The following is a 23,748-nucleotide window of genomic DNA, read 5'->3' on the forward strand; positions in this document are numbered from 1 at the left end:
TGACATAGCGTTTATATCAATCAAAACTTCTGCCATTTATAATTGTAGGTTTTGTAAGAATTTTCTCCTCCCTTTGGTTTTTATGGCAGAAATGGGTTAACTTTTCTTTTCTAAGTGAAAAACTTCTCTCTTTTTTTCATTTATGCTTATAATTTACACTTGCTTTAATTCTGTATTTGAAGTTAGGAATTAAAGTCGATCGGTTTCCTGTCTTTTAAAACCTGATTTTAAGTTATGAGACAAGCGAGAACAAAGTGTTCAGAATATGTAAAGTAACTGTGGCTACTATTCTAATGGATATCTCCTGAATTTGTGAAATGTTAGACATTCTCAAATGCCATTATTTGAGAAGGTGTAGTTTGCCTGATGCATATAATAATTCAAATAGAGATACCTAACACTTTAGGAGTCCTCTTGGTTCCAGAAATCTCTTGATTTACTGCAGTTCTCAATTCTCCTGCGTTCTGTAAGCACAAGAAAGGGAATTTTTTCATAGTACTCAGCCCAGGATGTGGTCCCTACTACTGTTCTTTCTGGGAGCCACAAGTACTTCCACCAGTGGAAACCTGATGTGCAAAATCCTGGTTAGGGCTTAAGAGTTGCTTGCTCCTTTTGTAGAAGGGTGATAGATGATTTATTTATTCATGCGTTTTAAGTTTGTGCTTCAAGTACGGTAACATACAACAGTTATTGGAGAGATTTTAGGACGGAGAAATGGGTATGTTTACCGAGCATGGCATGTTGATGAAATCAAACACGTTGGCCGCCAAATATTCAAAGAGGAAAGAAAATCCAAACCTTTCCATAACAGTTTGGCTCTGAAATAATCCAGAAGTTCAGAGCACAAGACATTTTTAGAGATTTAAAAGCTCACCCAAGGCCTTATGATCTTACTTTAGCTAAGGCAGAGCTGAGTTCAGGTTCATGCAAAGTCCCATGGAATCTGTCTGTGATGCGTAAAGTTTTCTTCTGATCTTTCTTTACATGTGCCGGACCACCCTTGAAATTACAGAAAAGAAACAGCCAAGAGAGCGATCCCATGCTCTGTATTCAGTCCAAGAGCAGAAAGAATGAGCTGGCTCTGTTTGGAACATGAGTTCCTCTTCTGGAGGCAAGAGGTTAGGAAGCTAAGGATTCCTAGGCAGGGAGCATACAGCATCCTCTGGCTCCAGCCAGGCTTCGCATCCGGAACTTGCTGCAGCTGGGATTCAGGGAGAGGAAGGTGGGATAGGAGGAGGGGAAGACGGAGGTGGGGGGAGGGAGGGGTGAAGCGAGGGGAGCTGGTGAGGGATCGGCGCGGGGAGGGTGGGCTGGGGGGAGCGCTGGGCTCAGGGAGCTGAGTGGACGGCTGAGACGGGCGGCGCGTGCAGCAGCTCCAGCGAGAAGCGAGTTGCCAGAGCCAGGCTGCGTTTCCATCAGGAGCTACGAGCTCCGTGCCCGCTCCCAACAAGGTGATGGGCTGGCAAGCGTTTTATCTGGCCGCTGGGACTCTCGCTGCTTGGGGCTTCCTCCCTTAAACCTCTTCTTCTTCTCCCTTGGGTCTGCGTGTGTGTGAGTGCCCTGGTTTGGGGGTGAAGCCTCCTAGAAGGGGACACCCCTGTCCCTGCTCGTTTCCCCTTCTCTCCTCGCTGATGCATGCCTTCCAGGGGCGCCCCCATCTTCGCACCCGGTATCTGACACCGCTCCCTACTACTGGTTGTGTCTCCTTCCCAGATGCTCAAGGTGTCAGCCTTATTGTGTGTGTGTGCAGCGGCTTGGTGCAGCCAGACTCTTGCAGCTGCCGCGGTGGTGGCTGCGGCCGGGGGGCGGTCGGACGGCGGTAATTTTCTGGATGAAAAACAATGGCTCACCACAATCTCTCAGTATGACAAGGAAGTCGGACAGTGGAACAAATTCCGAGACGTAAGTGATGCGCACCCTTTCGCAGTCACGCGCATTTAGCTTCAGGGCTGGCATTTGTCCTTGCTGTCAGAGGTGGGGAAGGGGCTCGGTTTTCTAAAGAAAGGCGGAGGTAGGGTGAAAAAGCTCGACAGTGTCACTGGAGAACTTAGCAGTCCACATTCCCTACCAAATAGCTTAAGTAGGAATTTGCTTGTTATATATATCTGAGTTAGGTCACGCTAGCTTCTCTCTCTTCTTCCTTTCCGCGCCAGGACATCCCAATCTTTCGCCTCCCCCCGGTGCCCCCCAAACAAAGGTTTGCAAAGTAGCTGCTTCGACCTTCTCAACTTTTGAATGGTGTTTCTGGCACTAGTAAACAGAACAGAGGTGCCTCCTCCTTGCCTGGCTATAAAGTAACTAGGATCGATCTACTTACTAATGGTCCATTAAGGAATTTGAGGGAGGCGGTACAAAGATGTAACATTTATAAATGCCTGCCCTCTGAGGGTGGGAGGTTGTTTGGCAGCATCAGTCCACAGAAGTTGAACTGCTGCTGGTTACGTAAAATTGTCCACCGGATTTTGTTTCTGCATTCACGTACCCTGGAACACTTTTGTCTTGCACTCGATGTTACAGGGAGCAATGTGAACTGCAACGAAAGAGTTAAAACGTTAGAATCCCTTGGGAGTTTTCTAAAGAGCTCTTCGAAGCAACTAGATTAAGAGACTCTCACATTTGCTCATATGGAGCCATTGTACAAGAGAACACACTAGTCACCCCCACCTGGTCTGAATGGAGTCCTATGAGAATACTAGATGCTTGCCCAGAGCTTTGAACTTTGTTGATGCCCTGAAGAGATCGTTCTGACCACTGAGTCCCATCCGTAGCTCACCCTGTAAAACCCAGGGGTTTAAGGATTGGCAGACTGATACATATTCCTTGTCTAGTCATTTAGTGACTTTTGAGAGAGTGTCTCTCTGAGTCAATCGTCAATGCTTCCTTTCCTAGTCTGTGAGTTAACTTCTATTAGCTCAGATCCTATGATAAGGAAAACAGATAAAGGCTTAGGCTAATTCTCATCCTAGATACATCATTCTCTTCTTCTACCACTTTCCGATAAAGTAATTGGCAAGGGAAATCTCACAAAGAGATTCTGAAGAAATGCGATTATAGTTTAAATATGACTCTAGATGATACACAGCACGGATATACGGCGTGGAAAATGACTGTGCTAATTCTTGTTGCAGGCTTCAGTATGGCTTTATGAATGAAATGTGAACATCATTCTTTTTGCTAAATGAATGTTCTTTACTCTTGTAAATGCAGAATTCTTGGCTAACTGCTTTAAGCTAACACTGATAGTAAGCAGAATCAAAAGGAAGCAGGCAGGTATTTTGTATCAGGAGAGAACTGCCATTTATCATGCCCTCACTTGAGAAAAGAAATATTGAAAATTGTGGCAGTGTTTAAACAGTTCGGCCAATATTGACACACATTTATTGAATAACTACTATATTTTAAAATGAAATTTGGGCACTTCTAACACACTTTAGATCCCGAGTGCCCCAGAGTTCTCTGGCTTTAGTTAAATAACATTACTATTAAGAAAAAGCAGTTGGCTTTTGGACAGTATGGAGCATTTGAGCTGTGGCAAGCTGAGTTGCTTACTATGAAAGTAAATATGCTAGGACTCAATAGAAACAGAATGTGTCCGCTGTGTCTCTCGGGAGTTTCTGTGTGCACTCGCTGGAAAGGTTTATCAAAAGTGTCAAGTCAAGTAGAGGGTTTTCTGATATATAATAAATATACAATTCACATATGCAGTCCATAAAATGTAACCAATATGAATATATGTATGTATGTATGTATTTAAAACTTAAGTTTTGTTTTAAAAAGCCATGATAGGAAGATAATTGCACTTTATGATGACAGCCAGGGAGATAAAAAGAACTGTTGATTAAATTTTACCTTTAAATACCTGTTGCTTCCTGATAATGATGAAACGAGAGGTGATGCGGCTTCAATTCAGCCCTCAGAGCACATCGTGTACAAACTTGTGCACACCACCCGGCGTCTTCCAAGCTTCTTTCTTTTGGGGTAAAACATTCCTTTCCATTCTTACTAGTACAAACAGGTGGACAATGAGACTCACTTTGGGGGGAAAGCACATGGCTAGGAGGCATTGTTTGAAATGCGAATTGTGTTGCAGTGACTGTCTCTAGTGTTCTGTTTGAGCTTTCTATCTGAAATGATCAGGTCTGTGCTCAGAGTAGAGAAAAGGAAACAGACAAGGACATCTGAGCCTCTTCTCATAAAGCCAGTTTTACTTCAGCAAATTCTTCTCATGCTTATTTTATAAAAAGATAATTGACATAATTTAGGAAACATAATTCTTCACCATAATTAATTCTCCAGGATAATTGATAGCGGAATTAATTCTTACATTCCTTTTGTAAAGTTAATATCAATTTACAAGCTACCCCTTGACAGATCAATTGTGCCTTCCTTTGACTTATATTTCATAACCTTATTGTATATGTACTTATAATTGAATATCCATAAACTAACATCTTTTTACACATTTAATTTAATGTATATATGTAAACATTTGTTGTGGGGAAAGCTTTAAGTATGAGGAACAGAACATCTCTAATAACAATTTCCTCAGTAAAAATCAAGGGAAATAATAAAATCAAAGGAAAGCTGAAGATAAGAATTAATAAAGGAGGAAGTGTAAATATTTTTGACTATTCTTTACTATTAATTTGCATGATGCCTTTTATTCTGTTATATTTGTGGCATTTATTTCTACATAAATGCAATGTATTACACTGAAAACTTTTAATCCTTTAAGGATCACTTGTTAAGTAAAATAAAATTCTAGCAGAGTTTTTAATTCCTATGTTTTAAAAAGAAAATTACAGTTTAAATTCACATATAATTGTAGCAGTCAAGGACTTTAAAAAATACTATCTAAAACCAACATGGTATATTCAAAGTATACTTACATGAATTTAAAATGAGATAATGGATAGGGTATAGTGCATGTCTAAGTAAGACCTAAGCTCAGTCTCTAGTACATACACATTAAGACAGGAGAGGGGTGACAATTAAAGTTAATTAAAATTTAAAAATGAAGTCCCAAATAATAAAATCCCAAACCCTCATCTCAACATAGGGAATGTTACATGGGCATACTGGTTGCATACTTTTTGGTTTTGTCAAGCTCTGCTATGTTGTGATATTAATCACACAACTTTTATAGGTGGAAGAATTTGGGGAGTATTATTTGCTCAAGAGTAGGAGCACAAAGTGATATCCTATTTCATCCTTACATATATAATGAGATAATTAAGAGGAAACTGAGTCATTAACTCAAATGGCTTAAATGTTACACATTATAAACTTTTATGATCCATGAGTTCAATTAAAGCACTCCCTTTGTCATGTAATAAATGAATAAAGAATTTGCAAACCAATGAAGAACTCAGTATCATATGGTGTAATACCATCATCAACCCTGTACATTATTGATTTCACTAAAGTACTAGTTAAGAGTGACAATAAAGACAAAATATGAGAGAACCTCAAGTGATGGTCATTGAATGAAGTCCAGTAAAAGCATAGGAAAAGGAGTTCATGTGGTTATGATAATTTCAGTCCACCATATAAAAAAATCAAGGTTATACCTTTAAACTACAACACACAAAAAATGTGTAGATTAGAGTTTTGTTTCAAAACTTAACTGGACCTAATTTTTAACTGCTTCAAGAAATGATTACCATTAATATTGTAAAATCCACAAATTTTGGTTTATAATTCTACTTAAGTAATTTTTAATGTTCAATTATAATAACAAAATCTATTTAAATATGAAATTTAGCCTACAACTAAAGGACTTCTACAAACTCTGAACATGTAACACACACACAGAGTAAAGCATTTTTTTTTCTATGTCACACCTAGGATTTAGTCCAAAGGACTCAAACTTCTCTGAGATTTGCTAGTGATAATTTTATTTTGTAAAAATAAAACAGCTAACTAGGGTTTTAGAAGAGTAACCTTTCTTATTTTTATTTTCCTTTCACCTCACTTTCTTTTTTATCTGAGTTGAGCTTCTTGACTGTAGGAATAATGTGAGAGATGGTGGTTCAAAATGTTGTATCTTCCCTGGGATATGGAGGATCAGGGGCTGCTAAGACTCAGTGTTCTGGTTGTTGTAATATTGTCTTCTGTTAGAAAAAATCAATAAAACAATTGGTTGGTGTGTGTACTCTCAGTTCTCTATCACTGTCTTTGTTAGGGTTTTTATTGCTGAGAAGAAGCACCATGACCACAACAATTAATAAGAAAAACATTTAATTGGGTCTGGCTAGAGTTGCGAGGTCCAGTTACTCTCACGGCAGGTGGAATGCAGGTAGAAGTGGCGCTTGAAAAGGAGCTGAGAATTTTACATTTTGATGCCCAGGCAGCAGAAGTTATCTGAGTCCACATTGGGAATAATTTGAACATAGAAAACCTCAAAGTTCACTCCACAGTGACACATTTCTACCAACAAGGCCACTTCCTCTTCAACAAAGTCACATCTTCTAATAGGGTCACTCCCTAAGTGGGGGGGGGGGGGCATTTCCTTTCAAACCACTGCAATCACTTAAACTTATTTTATTCTTTTTCATGAGGAAATTATGAAAAAGGCTCTTTCAGTTGTCTGTGACGCATGCCTATTGTGATCTTTGGTATTACACATAATCTTAGCATAGAGGAGGATTCTTCCTTGCTACTACTTTGTGATTAGTAGCTGAATTCTACCATTATACCTTTCAACAGTATATGACCCACATAAAATTAATGAGTAATTAGAAACTGTTCATAATGTGAATGAAATAGCATAGTTAATGTTCAAGAGTACATTGAGAATGTCCAGGGGTATATTCTCAATAACGAATGTATTAGCTTCTTTTCTGTTGTTGTGAAAGACATCATGATGAAGGCGACTTAAAGAAATATTTAGCTCATGATTCCAGAGGGTTAGAGTTCATGGCCATCATGATGGGAGGGGGCATGGTATTGGTGCAGTATCTGAAAACTTACATCTTAATCTACAAGCAGGAATCATGGAAAGAGCTTACTGGGGGTAGCTTGGGCTTTTGAAACTTCAAAACCCACATACCTCCTGTAATATGGCTTCATCTCCTAATCTTTGAAAATACTTCCATCAATGGGAGAACAGGAATTTAAATATATGATCTCATAGGAGTCAATTTTTAAAATTTTTATTCAGATGCTATTTTTTCAATTTTTTTATATACCAACCAGTTTCCCCCTTTTACTCTCTTCCTGTCCCCTCCCTTTTCCCATCTATTCCCTTCCCCCATCTACTCCTCTCCATCTCCATTAGGAAAGGACAGGGCTTTCATGAACTTGCACAAAGCATGGCACATCAAGTTGAAGCAGGATTGAGATTCTGCCCTTATGCTGGAGCAGATAATCCACCTTGGAGAACAGGTTACTAAAAGCCGACTAAGTGTCAGGGAGAGGTCCTGCTCTCACTGTTAGAAGCTTTCTTAAGAAACCAGATACTCAATTGTCACACACATACAGAGGGTCTAGATTGGTCCCATGCAGATATGGGAGCCGTTTTCCTTCAAACTACCACAATATCTGCCTAATGTATATGCAAGTGTTGACATCCAATATTTCTCTCTATGAGACATTGTAACTGCAATGATAATTACGTATCTGAGTCTGTGAACATACATATCTGCATGAATGTTGTGTGCATGACTGTGTGCATCTGCATATTTATGAACTACTTTCCAGATATTGAACCCAGGTCCCCACATATTTAAGCATATGCTATGCTACTGAGTTATACTTCTTGTACCCCATTTCTTATCATTTTTACAGTAAAAAAAAAAAAACTACAGTTTCTCCTTGAGAAATCTGTTAACTGCTTACATTTTCCTCAGAGCTTTCTTTGCTTTATTTTACTTTGAATGTACATCACTGTTTAGTTCTTAGGAGTCTTTTCACTATTAGTTACATATTTACAAGTCAGAGTAGGTAGAAGGCTAGAGAGTGAAGCCATATTAGTATGGGACTGGCATTCATATTGTTTAAATCACAAAGAGATTTTATCTGCAGAAAATCAATATACTTCTTAAAAGAAACAATAGAGCACCATGACTATTCTGGGGCCAATGATTCAGCAGGGCAGTAAGGACTCACATGTTTCATCATCATGACTCCAGTCCTGTGAGTCCTAATTTGGTCATGTTAATCCTCCACATTCCTATGTCTTCATTCTCTTTCCACATCACTGTGGACTCACCAGGATGGATTTATGGTCGATGTTTCTCAAGTCAAGTATCCCAGGATAAAGGAAGCAGGCCAGAGAATGTCTCTTGGCTTGCTGGTTTAGTAGTCCTTGCATCATGTAAGTCTGCTTTCTGGTACCTATTCAGTCAATCTCTATTATGACCTCATCCTAATGGAACTCATTGTGAAGCAAAAAATATATGCTTTCCCTGTTTATAACTTCTAGGGAATTCTTTCAAAAGTTAACTATATGGATATTAATTCTCCCTGTGTGTTTCTTATGTTACATGTATGCATATATATCATATACATAAGTTTATATTGTAATATATACTGTTATATATGAACATATATACAAAATAAAACACTTTATATGTGTATATATCTTTGAATAGGTACAGAAAACAATATGAAAATCAAGATAATCATGATTATAGATCTAGGCATATACACCATATACTATATATATATATATATATATATATATATATATATATATTATGATATTGTCAACAGAAAGCCTATAACCAGATGATTTCAGCATTTTAAGTTTTTTTCTTACTTCTGGTTATGAAATGATCTCATTTGTTATTATCCACATGATCACAGTATACTCTTCTTACAGGAATTAAATTTCTTTGGCACCAGATCCTCAAACTTATGAGTTACATATTCAAAAGGAGCATTGTATTCCACTAGAAAGCTTACTGTAAGATTATTGGTTGAATACTTTTAGATCTCAGGAGTCAAATTCAACATGACATTTTATGTTCTTATTCAATTTTCCCTTTTATGGCTTCATGTTCTGTTCACAATTTTATTTTATTTTATGTACTTACTTTTGAAAGAAGAGCTTTGAATCTTTTGTACATACTATCCAACTCCTCAAGCTCTTGGAGTCCTTAGATGTCTTTTCTCATTTGTGAAAACCTTTTCATCTTTCTTCTCTCAACAGTTACTATTTTGCAGATTTGTGTAAGTTGTTGGACTATGAAGTTCTCATTGTTCAAGTTCAGAGTCTCTAACCCTGTCTACAATATGCCTAGCATTACAACAATAAATTCTTACAGATTATATTGAAGAATAGAATATTACACTCAGTGTGTATTGTATTTAACTGTACATTGCCAGGTGGAAAGCCTTTAAGTATTACCTCTTGTAACTGTGCTGTCTTTTACCAGCCAGTTCCGTTTCTGACTACTTAAGGATGTCCATTCTGTCCAGAGGTTTCAGAGTTACTTTCTGAAGCAGTGACCTCCATAAATGGGTGATTTTTGTATAGCAGATATTCACGAGAGTTCCAAGAAAAGAAACTCATTCATGTGTTGACCTGATCATGCTCAGGCATCACTTTTGTTTGTATAGCGTTAACATGACTGTATTTGCATGGCAACATTTAGCTAACAGAGTAACTGTGAAGTTTAATCCCTACTGAAGAAAGACTAACTAACATTAAGAAAATGGTTGCAATATCTGGTGGTGGTTGGAAGGTATTGGTGACTATTGCATTTGGCCATCCTCTAATAATTACCATTGTAGTTCTCTCTTGAGAACATTTTCAATATTCCCTCTGCACCGACTGATACTATGAGTTTATCATTACTTGTAAGCTGTTGCTTTCAGTACTTCCATCATAGTGCCAAACCATATCTCTATTCTTTTAGCCACGAAGAACAGGGAAAGAAGCCCTGCTTAGGGCACAGCCGAGATGCCTTATCCAAGACTGTCTAGGAATCTAGATGGTTAATTGTTACTTCTAAGAGAAACTACTGACGGTCAGAATCAATGAAGAGTATGCTATAGGAAGTTACAAGGAGGCTGATGGCAAAGCTCACTTTCTTATAGTTGACATTACTTATCTTGTTTTCTGGGAAGTTTATTTTTACAGATACATCTTATTGGGTAACATGTCTGAAATATCTCTGTGAATCATCAATAATTATTGACAAGTAGTCTCTCTTACTCTCTCTAAATACAGTGCAATAGAAACTTTATCAATGAAGAGACATAATTGTGAAGCTGTAGGCTCCGAATTCAGAGAACAAACACAGGCTTATATTCATATTCAGGGGTGAGGAGGTTACTGTGAGTTCAACAGGTCTAAGGTAAAAAGTGAGACCAGTTCCAGAAAAATATTTTACTAAAAATACTGATTCTCAGTATAATCAAACAATTTCAAATAAAGGCATAGATTGTCTGCATTTTACATGAAAATAGAGAACTCAGAGTTTTATTTCCCTTGGTCAAGTGAAGTGATGATGACAGAAGTGTGCTTATTCAAAATATCTGAAGAGGTAATTACTAAAAATATAAGAAAATATATTTTCTGTTGTGTAGAAATTGATAGTGTTCTTATCACAAATGAGTTGATAGTTGTGTGTGCTTTAGTTTTCTACTTCAAATGATAAGATGAAAGATAAGAGCATATCAGAAGATACATTGAAAACCCTAGAAATATTGCTTTAGGTTGAAGTAAAAACATAATTTCTCATTTACCTATTTTGATATCATGTATTTTTACTGTCAACAATTTCCCAATAAACAAATTGCATTTGTGCATATGTGCAATTATATTCCCATTGAATAGGTCAAGAAATGAGGTGCAAAGAATCATAATCATTTAGCTTCAGTGAAGTTTATCTCTAATATTGATAATTCCCTGGCTTAGAAGGAGTAAAATCCTGATTAAACTATCACAAATCACAAATGTGGTATATCAAAATGTGTGTGCACACATATTTTACTGTACGTCAGAGTCTAAGTAATTTTGTTCACTGGAGAGAATTCACTGTTTTTCTTTGGGATCTCAAGCATGACTGATAGAGAGCCATGGCTTAGTGCCACTGCCCAGGGCAAAATACAGCATCATGCATGCAGCGTGTGCTGTGAATCCCTGCAAAGATCAAAGTTCTAATGACTCCATCTATGATAGTTCGCATCATCCTGAATCTGCAAAAATATCACATCACTTAAAGTCTTAGGCTTGTACTGGCATTTGAAACCCAAAGTTCTTGTCCTTATGCAGCAGAGTAATAATGCTTCCTTTCCTTTATCAAAGTATTTTACCTGTTTGGAGTTTGGAGACATATAATATGTTTTGTAATGTTAGTTGTGGTTAAAAGTAAAACATTTATAATGTTAGCTGTTATAGAATTTAAGTGGTGTATTTTCATTTTGGTACACATAATTTGAAGCACTTTATCTCCCCAAATTCTACACCCAGTGAAGAACTTTCCATCTTACCAGCCTCCAACCCCTTGCAGTCACGATCCTGTTTTTCTGTTTTATTAAATTTACTACATATTTCACATAAATAGAATAATGCCAGAAGTGTTCTTCTGTAACTGGTTAATTCCACTTAACATGATCTCCTTAAGGCTTAATTATGATGTGGCATGCTACAGGGTATATTTTGTGGTTAGTGTGTATGTACAAGTTCACACTTGTGTGTGTACAATTTCACATTCACATGTACACTTGTTTGTGGGAATGCATGAGCACTCACATGTATGTGAACGTTGTGAACAAAAGCTAATATTGGGTGTTCTTTTCATATTCCTTCCAGCTAGTTTTTGACTCATAGGTTCAAACAACATGGCAAGAGTAGTTGGTCAGAAAGACTTAGAGATCCCCCTTTCTCCAGTGCTGGGATTATAGTTCATGCCATCACCTACAGCCTTGAACAAAGGTGTTGGGGACTGAACTCAAATATTCATGACTGCATGGCAGAGACTTTCCTGACTGGGCTCTCTACCCATCTCTGATTTATTTCTTTTCTGAGAGTTAATACCCTGTTTTTCACAATACTGGTTTTGTCCATCCACAAGTTGATGTGAATCTAACTGTGCCTAAGGAAGAAGAACTACTGTTGCCATAATTATGGATGAGTAAACATATCAAGATTCTATTTTTAGCTATTTATGCATGTACCCACAAAAGGAATTCTGCATTATGTGGTGCTTGAATTTTTTATTATTTTTTTAATTGCATTTACTGATGGGACTGTATGCATTAGCAAGCCATGGTACATGTTTATGTGTGGGGTACCGGGGTTAACAACAGCTTCTGGAAATCAGTTATTTCCTTACAGCACTTTGTTCCAGGGACAGAACTATGGTTTAGAGGCAGGTGTCTTGGTACACTGAGCCTCATTTTGAATTTTTGTAAGGAAGTACCATACTGTTTATCATAGTGGATACATTGATTTTCATTTCCACCAATAATGCTACTGATATCAATTGCTTTACATCCATACTAAAATAGATCTGCTAATACATTTGGAGTGATCCCTCCTTCTGGCTTTAATTTCTACTTTTTAAAAGTTTAGTGAATTTGAGATCTTTTCCTATACTTGTGGCCATTTGTCTATGATCCCTAGAAAAGAGTCTATTTAAGAACTAGACCCAAGTTTCAATTAGGCAATTTGAAGTTTGTTTAGTAGAATCTAAAAAAAAAAAAAAAGCTTAAAGCAAAAAATATGTTAAATGAAACTGAGTTTCAAAAATTTTATGAACCTCTTCAGGACTGGTGATATTTGAGCCTTATCTTTAAAGCTAATATGTATTTTTATTTATAAATAGTTATAATTTTAAATGAATTATGACAGGTAACTAATGGTTTTGTCTTGGTTTTGTTTTATCTTCTGAATGTTACCGCTGAATCTTTTCTTATCGGTTTGATTGAGATGCTAATAATAATTTGAAATTTTCTACAGATTTTAATGTCTTTTAGACAAAGGGACAGTTATAACACTTGGAGTTGATCCATCTATCTTGCAGTGGGAAAAGGCATCTCATTGTTTACCATTCATTCATCTTATAAAAGCCTATAACTGTACATCAACTTTCTTCCAACCTTAGTGTTTATTCTCATAGGGTCTTGTATTTGGAATGGCATACCACTAAATATTATTAGTAATTTTCTACAGTGATAGTGCTGTTCAAATATTTGAGATGGCAAGGATGTCTGTAAAATTAAAACAGAATGCAACCGGCATGTATTCTTATAGCAAATGTTGTCTTCATATTTCCTGGAAACCATTAGGGTTGTTCTCAGTGTAGCCAACTTACAAATATTACCCTTGCAACATTTTTCTCTTGTTGTTCTCACTAAAAATATTTTTCTTCACTTCCAGAACATTTTAAAAGCGTGAACAAAAGAAATAGATACGAGATAATGACTTCATTTGAATACTAACAATCTGAAAATTATTATCACATGTAATTATCATACATGTTATAATTTGAGTGTATTTCATGTTGGGTGGGGATGTGTGGATAAATTCAGCAACCCCTGTCTATCATGGATCATTTGGTTTTCTGTTTTTCACATTTAATAGCACTTATCTGGAGAATGATGTTACAAAATGAAATACAGAGATGAGATGGATTGTTTAGTAAAGTGCTGACTATGAGCATCTGCCTTAGAACCTCAGCAAGTGCAAGAACATGCCAGCACAGCAAACATGTGATGGCAATCCCCAGGAAGCAGGCTCAGGAAGATTTCTGGGGCTTGCTGGCTCACAAACAGGGAAGCTCTAGGTCCATTTAGAGACACAGTTTCAAAAATGTTAGGAATCAATAAAGATACCTGATGTTGACCTCTGTCTTCCAAATGTACACAACTCTCTCTATGCCAGGATGCAACATACACACAGGCATTACATACACATGAGAACTAAAAGAGATTATGTTTACAATTGTTGTGATATGAGCGGTGGGCTGCTTTCCACCACCCGGCTAACTTTATACCCGAAATAATTACATGGAAACTGTATTCTTTTAAACATCGCCTGGCCCATTAGTTCCAGCCTCTTATTAGCTAGCTCTTACATATTGGTCTAACCCATTTCTAATAATCTGTGTAGCCCACGAGGTGGTTTACCAGGGAAGATCTTAACCTGCCTCAGTCTGGAGTGGGAGAATCATGGCGACTCCCTGATTCAGCTTCTTTCTCCCAGCATTCTGTTCTATTTTCTCCTCCTACCTAAGGGTTGGCCTATCAAATGGGCCTAGGCAGTTTCTTTATTAATAAGAAATCACTCCCACATCATACAATTGTGGACTTTTCATAATTTGTGATATGATGAGATAGTTTGCTCCCCAATTTCCACATGGAGGAAGGAGACAATTGATACCTCTAAAGAAGAAGTTATCTTCATGACTTGTGTGCCGTGGCAAGTCGGTCCACATACACAATATATACACACTCAATAAATACAAATGTAATAGAAATAGCTTTCTTCTGTAATTTATTTTTAATATTACTTCCATCTGGATTTTTTTTCAGTCAGTAAATATATTCATCATGGAACATGCCTTTCCATTTTGGAATTCTGTAGCAAGATATTTTTACATATCCATTGGACCCAAGAAAATATAGAACAAGTTAAAATAGAAATATTCACTTATCTCATTCTAAATGGAATCAAAAAACAGCAAACTCATGCAATGCTACATCTTTACTATTAATTTACATGAAAGATATGGTAACATAGATATTTTCTTGGTAAAATTAGAGCATAGATCATGTTAAATTAAAAAAATTATGGCAAATGTTACAAATAATATTGACAGTGTGTGATCCTTAGTAAAGAGAAAAGTCTTATTTTATAGAACATACATGCATACTTTCTATCTCTCTCTCACACACATATATGCACACATAACTATAGGAACTTAAATGCACCATATTAATAATACTGTTTCCAAATATATATATATATATATATATATATATATATATATATATATATATATATATCATCACTAGACATTGTCTTCTTATGAATGGAAAAAATAATAGATCCAGCTTCTAAAAATAGTAATTCAATATTTTCTTAATCATAACTAATAATTATTTTTCTACCAGACCCTCTACAACTTTCAATGTAGTGACATAGTGTCTGTCTGCTGGGCACTTAGAAAGATGCACTCACAGATGCCCTGGCAGTTGCTTGAGAACCCATTTGAGAAGATTGATTATTTATTGGCTTTTCATGACTTATAGTATAGTATGAAATTATATGCAACATCCTTGTCTCCCTGAAATGTTGTCTGAGGTGCCCTTCGCAACATCTGATGTTCTCAAATATCCCTGAGGCTGTAAGCGTCATCGAAAATGAACATTCCGTGGGACAGAATTTTCAGGAACATTGCAGCCACAGCATTAACCTGGGAACACCTGAGAACCATTCCTTTGACATGAACAATAATATCTTGTAGTTGAAATGCCATGTGCCTTAGAGAATTTCTATGCTTAATGAATTTATGCTGTGAAGTCATTCTCCACACTGATAACTATTATGCTAGTTTTATATCTATGAAATCTGAATGCTATGCCAGGCCGACTTTTACACAGATTAACTCATTTGACAGTATTTGCCTTTGAAATTTTTAAATTTATTTTGTTTTCACTCAGTTTGTTAAACTTTGCTTCTCACTGTATCGCTCATTCAAACCATTAATTTTGGAATTAAAAGCTTTTCTTTTAGCTTTAACTACATTTCAATGTTAAACTTTGAAAAAAAGCATAATGGTATTTCCAGTGGGGATGGAAATGTTTAATGTTAATAACAATTTCACAATAAAGATAGAAGCTATCTATCTGTATTGTCTTTCATGAATGAGGTACGTGTGGCAAAAGACTTCTCTTTACATGTACACAAGGCACCAAATTTTAATACACTTGAGGACTGCCAGTGGTCATTCAATAAGATTTGAAATCTAATTTCAGACCTGCTTTGTTCCTGCTAGATAAATGCCACCTGATTTCTGTTGCCAAGAGCTCCGTGTTTATTCTTGGAAAGAGTGCCCCTTGATTTTGTGTGTTGCTGGCTCCAAGGTGTGGAGTGTGCAGAGTAATAGGGATCACTTGGTATCATGCCCAAATGAGACAAGACCAGGTTGATGTTAGTCTCCTGTGTGTTTGTTACCCTAGGCAAGATAAGTAGAGTACAGCTTAAAAACCTCACCCAGGACTAAGATAAAAACCCTTGGAAAATTCCTTTACTTAAAATTAACTACCAGTGACAATGGCTTAACTAGTAGAAGGTCCTTACTCCTGATTGCTTTACTTGTATGTTCTAGAATGGACTCCAGGTATCTCCAGAATCTTACCGTGGACTCCAAAATTAAGATTTTTCTTTTTGTTTGAAAAGTAGCACCCACGAATGTTAAGGTATTGTGTAATTATGGATTATATGATTGAACATAATCTTTGGTTCTTAATTTTTGTTGTTGATATTGGATTATGCAGCAATATTTGTGATTTATATTTGATGAATAAAGTTGTGTTGTAACTTCTGTGTTCAATAATTTCCCCATATATATACATACATACATATTCCAAAAGTTCATTTATTAAATAAGAATGCAGCCATAGTGATACTACCTGTAGCTAATTAATTAAAAATTGTATTTAGGATTGGTGTTAAAATGGGCATAAATTATGTATGTATAAGACATATTATTGCCAGATACTGTTCTTTTATTCCTGGCTGCTCTGACCTGAAATAATCAGACAGAAACTATATTATTTGCAATACTGTTTGGCCAATAGCTTAATTAAGGGCATTTTTTTTGCTAGCTCTTATATCCTAAACTAACCCATCTCCATTAATCTCTGCATCACCACAAGGCCGTGGCCTACCAGCAAAATTTCACTGAGCTCTAGCTCAGTGTCTGTCTCCTACAGTGGCTACATGGCTTCTCACTGACTCTACTTCTTTCTCCCAGCATTCAGTTTAGTTTTTGTGCCTAGCTCTATTCTGCTAAGCCACTGACTAAAACAACTTTATTCATTAACCAATAAAAGCAACAAAATATTTTTTACTTAAATGTTTTGTCTTTCATTTTCTGTTTGACTCACATGGCTAAATAAAAAATGCTAGTTTGGCTCAGTGTGCTAGTTCAATATCAGTACAAATCCACTGTAACATGAACGGGCCTGGCTTGTTTGTGTTTCCTGTCCTGCCCAGTACTCCACAGCTGGCAAGACCCCCCAAAAAATCACACAGAGATCTCTATAAGTTATAAAGATGATTGGCCCATTAGCTCTAGCCTCTCAGTGGCTAACTCTCACATCTTGATTAACCCATTTTCTGTTCTATGTTAGCCATGTGGCTCAGTACCTTTTTTCAGTGGGGCAGATCATATCCTGCTGCTTCAGTGGTCTGGGTAGGAGTGGGAGGAATCAACTTCCTCCTTCCCAGAATTCTCCTGTTCTTATTACATCATTTCTACTTCCTGTCTGGTTTTCCCACCTATATTTCCTGCCTGGCCAATCAGAGTTTTATTTAAAGCATGATTGATGGATTACAGACAATTCTCCCACACCAATCCACACCATGCACAAGCAGAGCAAAGCCTCAAGAGGTACTCATGAATGAATGATTAAATTACACAGACAGCAAAATAATATTCCATAAAAAATCTAATAATCACTCGGCAGTGGTGGTGTATGCCTTTAATACCAGCACTCGGGAGACAGAGGCAGGCGAATCTCTGTGAGTTCTAGGCCAGCCGGGAGTTCAGATAAGATTCCAGGACAGTCAGGAGAGTCAGGAGAGCCAGGACAGCCAAGACACAGAGAAACCCTCTCTCAAACAAAAAAGAAACTAACAAAAAAAAAGACACTAATAATTATAGAATTATTATTATGTAAATTTAAAGTTAAAAATTCCTAAGATTTTATAATAATTAAATGTATATAAACCCTAAAGTGTAGAAAAGATATAACCCTTATTTTTACTGTACCACCAAAAATGTTATGAAAACAAAAATCTATATCAAATACAATAGATTAGGTATATATTGCCATCATGATTGTGGTTCACATCATTGCAGAGGTGAATAATACAATAGAATGACTTTCTTAACTCAATGTTGGGTAAATACTTTTTACCAATGCTTTTGAAATTCTAGGAAATTTCCTCTCAAATGTGTATTACTTGTTTTCTTCCCAGTGATCTGATCTTGATAAAAGCACTTAGAATTTAAGACTGTCTCTGATGTGCATTGAAGTGCCAGACTCTTTCGTCTTCCATTGCTTCTCATTATCCTCCTCATTATCTGTTGCTGAAGTCGATCTCACTGGTGTCTTTTTGTTTTCAGGCTTTCTGTGTCTGCATATCTGGATGCATAACTGCAATACTTTATACACCAATCCCATATTTGCATTCCTTTTTCAAATATTTAACCCATTCTAAATTTTATCATGAATTAGGACTTCATGTAATAGTAACTATTGTTACTTCTCAAAAAAAACTTGTGAATAGAATCATCTTTGGTGGGAAAGACTGCAATATCCATGTATCAGACTAGTCTCATGGACAGGCATATTAGTGGGAGATCATGTGATTCCTTTACAGATAAGGTAACATGTGGGAATATTGTAACACACACTTAAAGGAAGGTTTCATCAAAAAGAATCTGAAATAAGAAAAAGGAAAGGAACCTTTGTAACTATTCAGGAAAGAGGAGAATCATGCCTATGATTTGTCTATCATTCTACATTATAGGCTAAAAAAAAAATTCCCTTTCTCCATTCCAGGCTTGCCCAGTAAACCTCTAGTTTTAATGTAACTGAGCTTTGGGAAGAGATTCTACCATCACATTAACTTATACTTTCTGCTGTCAGTCAGAATCGAACTTCTGAGGCTTTGAGGCTAAGATCTGGATCCTGTTTGGTGATGAATTCAACAATTAAATAACACAGTAGGAGCCTTTAGGGTGAGCCAGAATCTCCCATGTGACAGACAGATCTCAGCAGAAGCACCAAGTAACCCAAGTAATCAATTTTCCATCCTCAAATCCGAAATCCTTTCCTTCCCAACTTCCTACCCTGCAGTAGGTTCTCACCGGTCTCCATTTTCTTTTGTGCAAATTTTTTTCCACCACTGACAATGAGTTGTCACTGTATTCATGCTTTCTTTTCTGCTTTTGTTTTCATGTGACTTCTTCTGATGAGCCGTCTGTTATTCATATGTTTCCAAACACCTCTCATGGCTCAATTTATATTCTACAGCCGAAGACAACCTGTTTTTACATGCAGTTCTGTGGTACTTTCTGTGAGTAGTGGAATACTCCAGGCTTCTAAGAGATCTAAGAGACCTCTGTCTATTCCATTTGTCCTAGGAAGCCACAAAAAAAAATTACAAGACAGATTTATGTATTGGTGAGGGACTATGGTCATACCTTTGGATTAAGAGTAGGCGCCTAAGATGGACGTAAAAACCCAAGCTAGTGTTTTGCATTAATAGCAGAGATTTCTTGTTTCCCTTAAAGTTTATCTTGAGGGCTACATTTGTGGAACACATACAATTTTCAAATTTTCAAGTAATTTCTTAATAACTATCTGATTTCTGTATTTAAACTCTCATTTATTTTACAACTCTGTTACTCTTTTTTGGCAGCTTTGAGCCCTATTTAAAAGTGAAAGAATATTAGCAAAGATAGACTGTGTCATATGTGACACGATTTTGCTCTTCCAAGCAGCCAACTCCTGAGCTATAATTACTCCGAAAATGTCAGCTGCTAGGGTTTCTGCCATGAGCCACCCCAGCCCTCGGCTGCCCCAAGGCAACTTCAGATGACGAGGAAAACATCCTCACTGCCTTTTACTCTCTAGATCCAAAAATGTAAAAACCGAAAGTGCTATGTTGGAAGGAATACCAGTGCACTGAAAAGATCAAATGACTGATTGCCTCACTGTAGGTGACCTTTGAGAAAATCATTTATAGACTTCTTTTTCTGAAAAGTCAAAGGAATTACATTTAAATTACATGCCTGATTTTATAATAAGTGTATAATATTGTGAAATATTTTTAAAATGTTAGATGAAAAGACACAAGTAATCTCAGAAATATTATATAAACTTCAAATTATGGTAAGTGAATTAAGAAAATTGTTTCATTGTTATAAATAAAATTCTGCTTTCTTGCAGAAATTCTATTTCTCCTTTTTGTTTGTAATCTTGTAACATACCATATTGCCTTTGTAGAATCTACACTGCCTATGAAACATGAAGGATTTGAAATCTACTGTAAAGTTATTTTAAGCTAATAGTTGTTCCTTACTGGTGAGGATTTTTCTTTATATTATGTAAAATATATATGCACATATCCATGGTAATATTTTTGTATTATATAAAACAGTAATAACAACAAATAAAACAAGAATAATAGATAATTTCTTATTGGTGAATTTTCCTCCTCTACTTTGTTATTCTCTTATAATACATTTTTAAAATAGCATCCTAAAGACCTCTTTGACTAGCTTAATAGAACTTACAGCTGTATACATCGAACATGAGATTCCATCACTTATTTCAATTTATTGATTATTGTTGCAGTCATTATTGTTATGGTAAAATGTGGTCATTTTCATTACATTACTACCTCAAAATATTTGACATATGCAATGTTGTTCCAATAAAAAATAATCTGTGAGATGAAAACCTAGCATACTGGAATGAGGCAGCTATATAGGGCAGTTGAAATGCTCCTTCACCAGAGCTTCTCAATGACTGTATTTGGAGACATGGAAAATGCTTAGAGACAGAGCGTGCTGCAGAATCTTCCTTACAAGCAACTGTAACAGCTAAATCACACATAGTAAGATCGCTCTTTCATCCACACAAGTGTAGTTATACTCCGTGTCTTATATTTTGCCAGGTGTTTCGAACAAATTCAAAAGTCACACTGATTTCCTCAAATACTCTGATCTTGAAAGAATTTAAAGGACAATTGAGTAGATTTCCACTATCATTTTCTAAGTAATTCCCAATGCTTTTTATTAATTTTGGAATGACTGTAGATAGAAGGTTAGGTAAAATGAGTTTTCTGGTATAGCTATGATCTGGTGGGTGAACATTTGGTAGGTGGTCCCTGTAGATTTTCTCTTTAACCTCAGATGATTCAAGATTTTTGTCTTTTGAAAAAGGAAAATGAAAGAAAATTTAAGTCAAAGGCATCAGAACTTTCTTAAATAGAAATCATTATAGGGGGGAAAAAGAAACAGCTAAATAATTCAAATGGAGAGGCTAACAGCCTTGGTGAGAATTCAAAATTAGAATTATGCACGGCATAGTTTCTTAGGAACAGAAAAACAACCATTGAAACTGGTTTTGTTATGCATTATGTCTGTAATAACCCTGTGTGTGGTTATAGTCACCACATCACTAGAGTAAATGTAAGTGATGAAGAGTTGATCGGCTGAGGCTTGTCTAATGATGCTGGAGTCAATGTACTCATACTGGCTGCTTATTTAGTTTGGATAACTGATAATCAGTAATTGAACGAGACCTTGGTACCACTGTGTTGCATTGTTCCTTACATAGCCTCCCACAGGAAATTGATCAAGACCACTGATATTAAGTACTCTCTCATCTCTTACCAAAACAAAATTAACACTACTTTGTAATAGGCATATTTTGTAACCTATCTAAAACTTTCTTGAAACAACTGAATTTTAATAATAATAGGTCAGACTAAGATCACAAGGTGTTTTTTATTTTCCTTTCATTTCTGAAACAGAATGATAAAAGCATAGGAAGATGGTTCTTACAGTGGTATGAGGAATGACAAAAAATTTTTGTTTGTTTGTTTTTTCCAGACAGAGTTTCTCTGTGTAACATTTCTGGCTGTCCTGGAACTTGATTTGTAGACCAGGGTGGTTTCAAACTCACTGAGATCCGCCTGCCTCTGCCTCCAAAGTACTGGGATTAGAGACCTGTGCCACCACTGCCTTGAGACAAAAAAAATTAATGTGTACTATTTATATGGAAAACTGATTTAATTTAATATATGAGATTGTCTATTAGCACCTAGAGCTAGAGCTGAAGGTGTAGTTCAGAGGTAGAACATGTGCTTAGCATTAAACCTCTACTCATTAGTGATACATTAAAATTCCACCCAAAACACTCAGAGCCAGAAGTGAATACGCTTGGTCTTTGACACAATCTAAAACAACATTAGCAAATGATTTATTACGTAAGCAAATATTTACATTTGATATGGAGAAAGGTGATTTGCAGTTACTGATTCCCATTAGGAAAAGTAGAATTGTTCTGGTTTCTCAAGATATTTCTGTGTCTATTTCAGCTAAATGGACAGCCAACATCAGAATTGTAGCACCTCTGCTGGGGGTAATATAGAAGGAAGTTGTCTCATCTCCCGAGCTTCTTGAACAGATAGTACTATAATAAGATAAAAATGTAAAAGTATCCTTTGTTAAGTTTAGAAAGAAACATGAGCTACTTTATTATTTTTAAAAAAGTTGTTTAATGCTAGTTTAAAAGAAAATTTCTGTGTCCTGTTTTCTAAGACACCGACCAAACAGAAATGTACCTGTTATTCAAAGACTCCTAGTTTCTGTTATTCAGAGGCTCCTAGAGATGCAGGCACCTGTTTCTGAATGTCCTTCTTTTAAGCTCTGTATTATTAACATCTTACGAAAATCAAAGCCTCAAGTTATTGATCTGATTGACTGCTGGGCTGAATTCATTCAACCAAAGTGAAGCTAAAAATGTTCCAGCACACAGTAACAGCAAGGGACTGTATTTCAGTTCACAAACATAATGGACATGTCATTTATTTAGTTCAATACACCACAATCTTGCTGTTGAAGATTATGAATTTAGATATAAATGCTATAAATAAAGAATAGCTATAGACTCTTACTGTCATCTTGCAGCCAGACTTCCTGTCTAAATACTAATTCTACAGTTTGTGATTTAAAAAAATTAGGCAGGTTATCTTCTGTCCATATTTTCTGACATTGTCAAAAATGACAATATTAATACATCTTCTTTAAACCACAAAGATTTCTATTTCACACTGTTTTGGTATCTAGTATATAATTCATATACATTATTTCTATCATTGCATTAACTACTATTTTAAAATCTATAGTTGAGTATTTAAATATTTTAAGCACAAAATGATATAATAAAAGAATCCATTCATTGACTTAAATTAATTTAAATTTAAGTTAAGCCTTTTGTGTGAAGTATGTAATATCTTGTTTTTAAAAAAATAAATTATAAGTATTTATTCAATAACATAAATTTGACATATAGAATTTTTTAATATACACATCTTCATTTATCTATCTGCTATATGAAATTGAGAAATATTTTTTTCCCTGTGTGGTACTAGTTTGCCAATGTTCCACTTAATTAATACTGCATTAGACATTTTTGTCTTCCTGGAAATGGCTTATGAATGCAATCTTGTGTTATAGTGTGTGTGCTGAAGAAACAGTATGAAAATGGTACTATTTCTTATCCAATAAAAGGAATATGAAATTACTAAAAGAATTTGTAGTTAAACAAAAAGATCCACAAGGATGTGGGAGATTTACAGCTGGCACACAAGCATAAGAAAACATTATTGGTTTCTGAACTATATTACATTGTAGTACTCTATAACCATATAGGACACAGACCTCTCAGAGTGCCTGTGAGGTAGTACAGTGGTTTTTATTTCATTGATCAGTAACTAAAGCAACAAAATGCTTATCACCATCTTTGGAATAATAACTCAAACAC

The 23,748-nt window shown here is 36.0% G+C and overlaps 1 protein-coding gene across 6 annotated transcripts in view; it reads left to right on the forward strand.

Annotated features, from left to right (window-relative positions):
- Positions 1–892: 892 nt before the first annotated feature.
- Spock3 (SPARC (osteonectin), cwcv and kazal like domains proteoglycan 3) overlaps positions 893–23,748 on the forward strand; it is a 365,812-nt gene continuing 342,956 nt past the window's right edge. For 2 of the 6 annotated variants that reach the window (XM_075986866.1, XM_075986868.1), the window contains exons 1-2: positions 893–1,222; positions 1,714–1,911. In XM_075986866.1, the coding sequence (XP_075842981.1) occupies positions 1,714–1,911 (198 nt within the window). In that variant the 5' untranslated portion in view covers positions 893–1,222. Of the gene's footprint in view, positions 1,223–1,256; positions 1,452–1,713; positions 1,912–23,748 lie in introns of those variants that run through there. The other 4 variants (XM_075986869.1, XM_075986870.1, XM_075986867.1 and 1 more) reach the window with 3 other exon arrangements.

This window comes from Microtus pennsylvanicus, chromosome 9 (genome assembly GCF_037038515.1).
Source record: "Microtus pennsylvanicus isolate mMicPen1 chromosome 9, mMicPen1.hap1, whole genome shotgun sequence".
Taxonomy (NCBI): Eukaryota; Metazoa; Chordata; class Mammalia; order Rodentia; family Cricetidae; genus Microtus; species Microtus pennsylvanicus.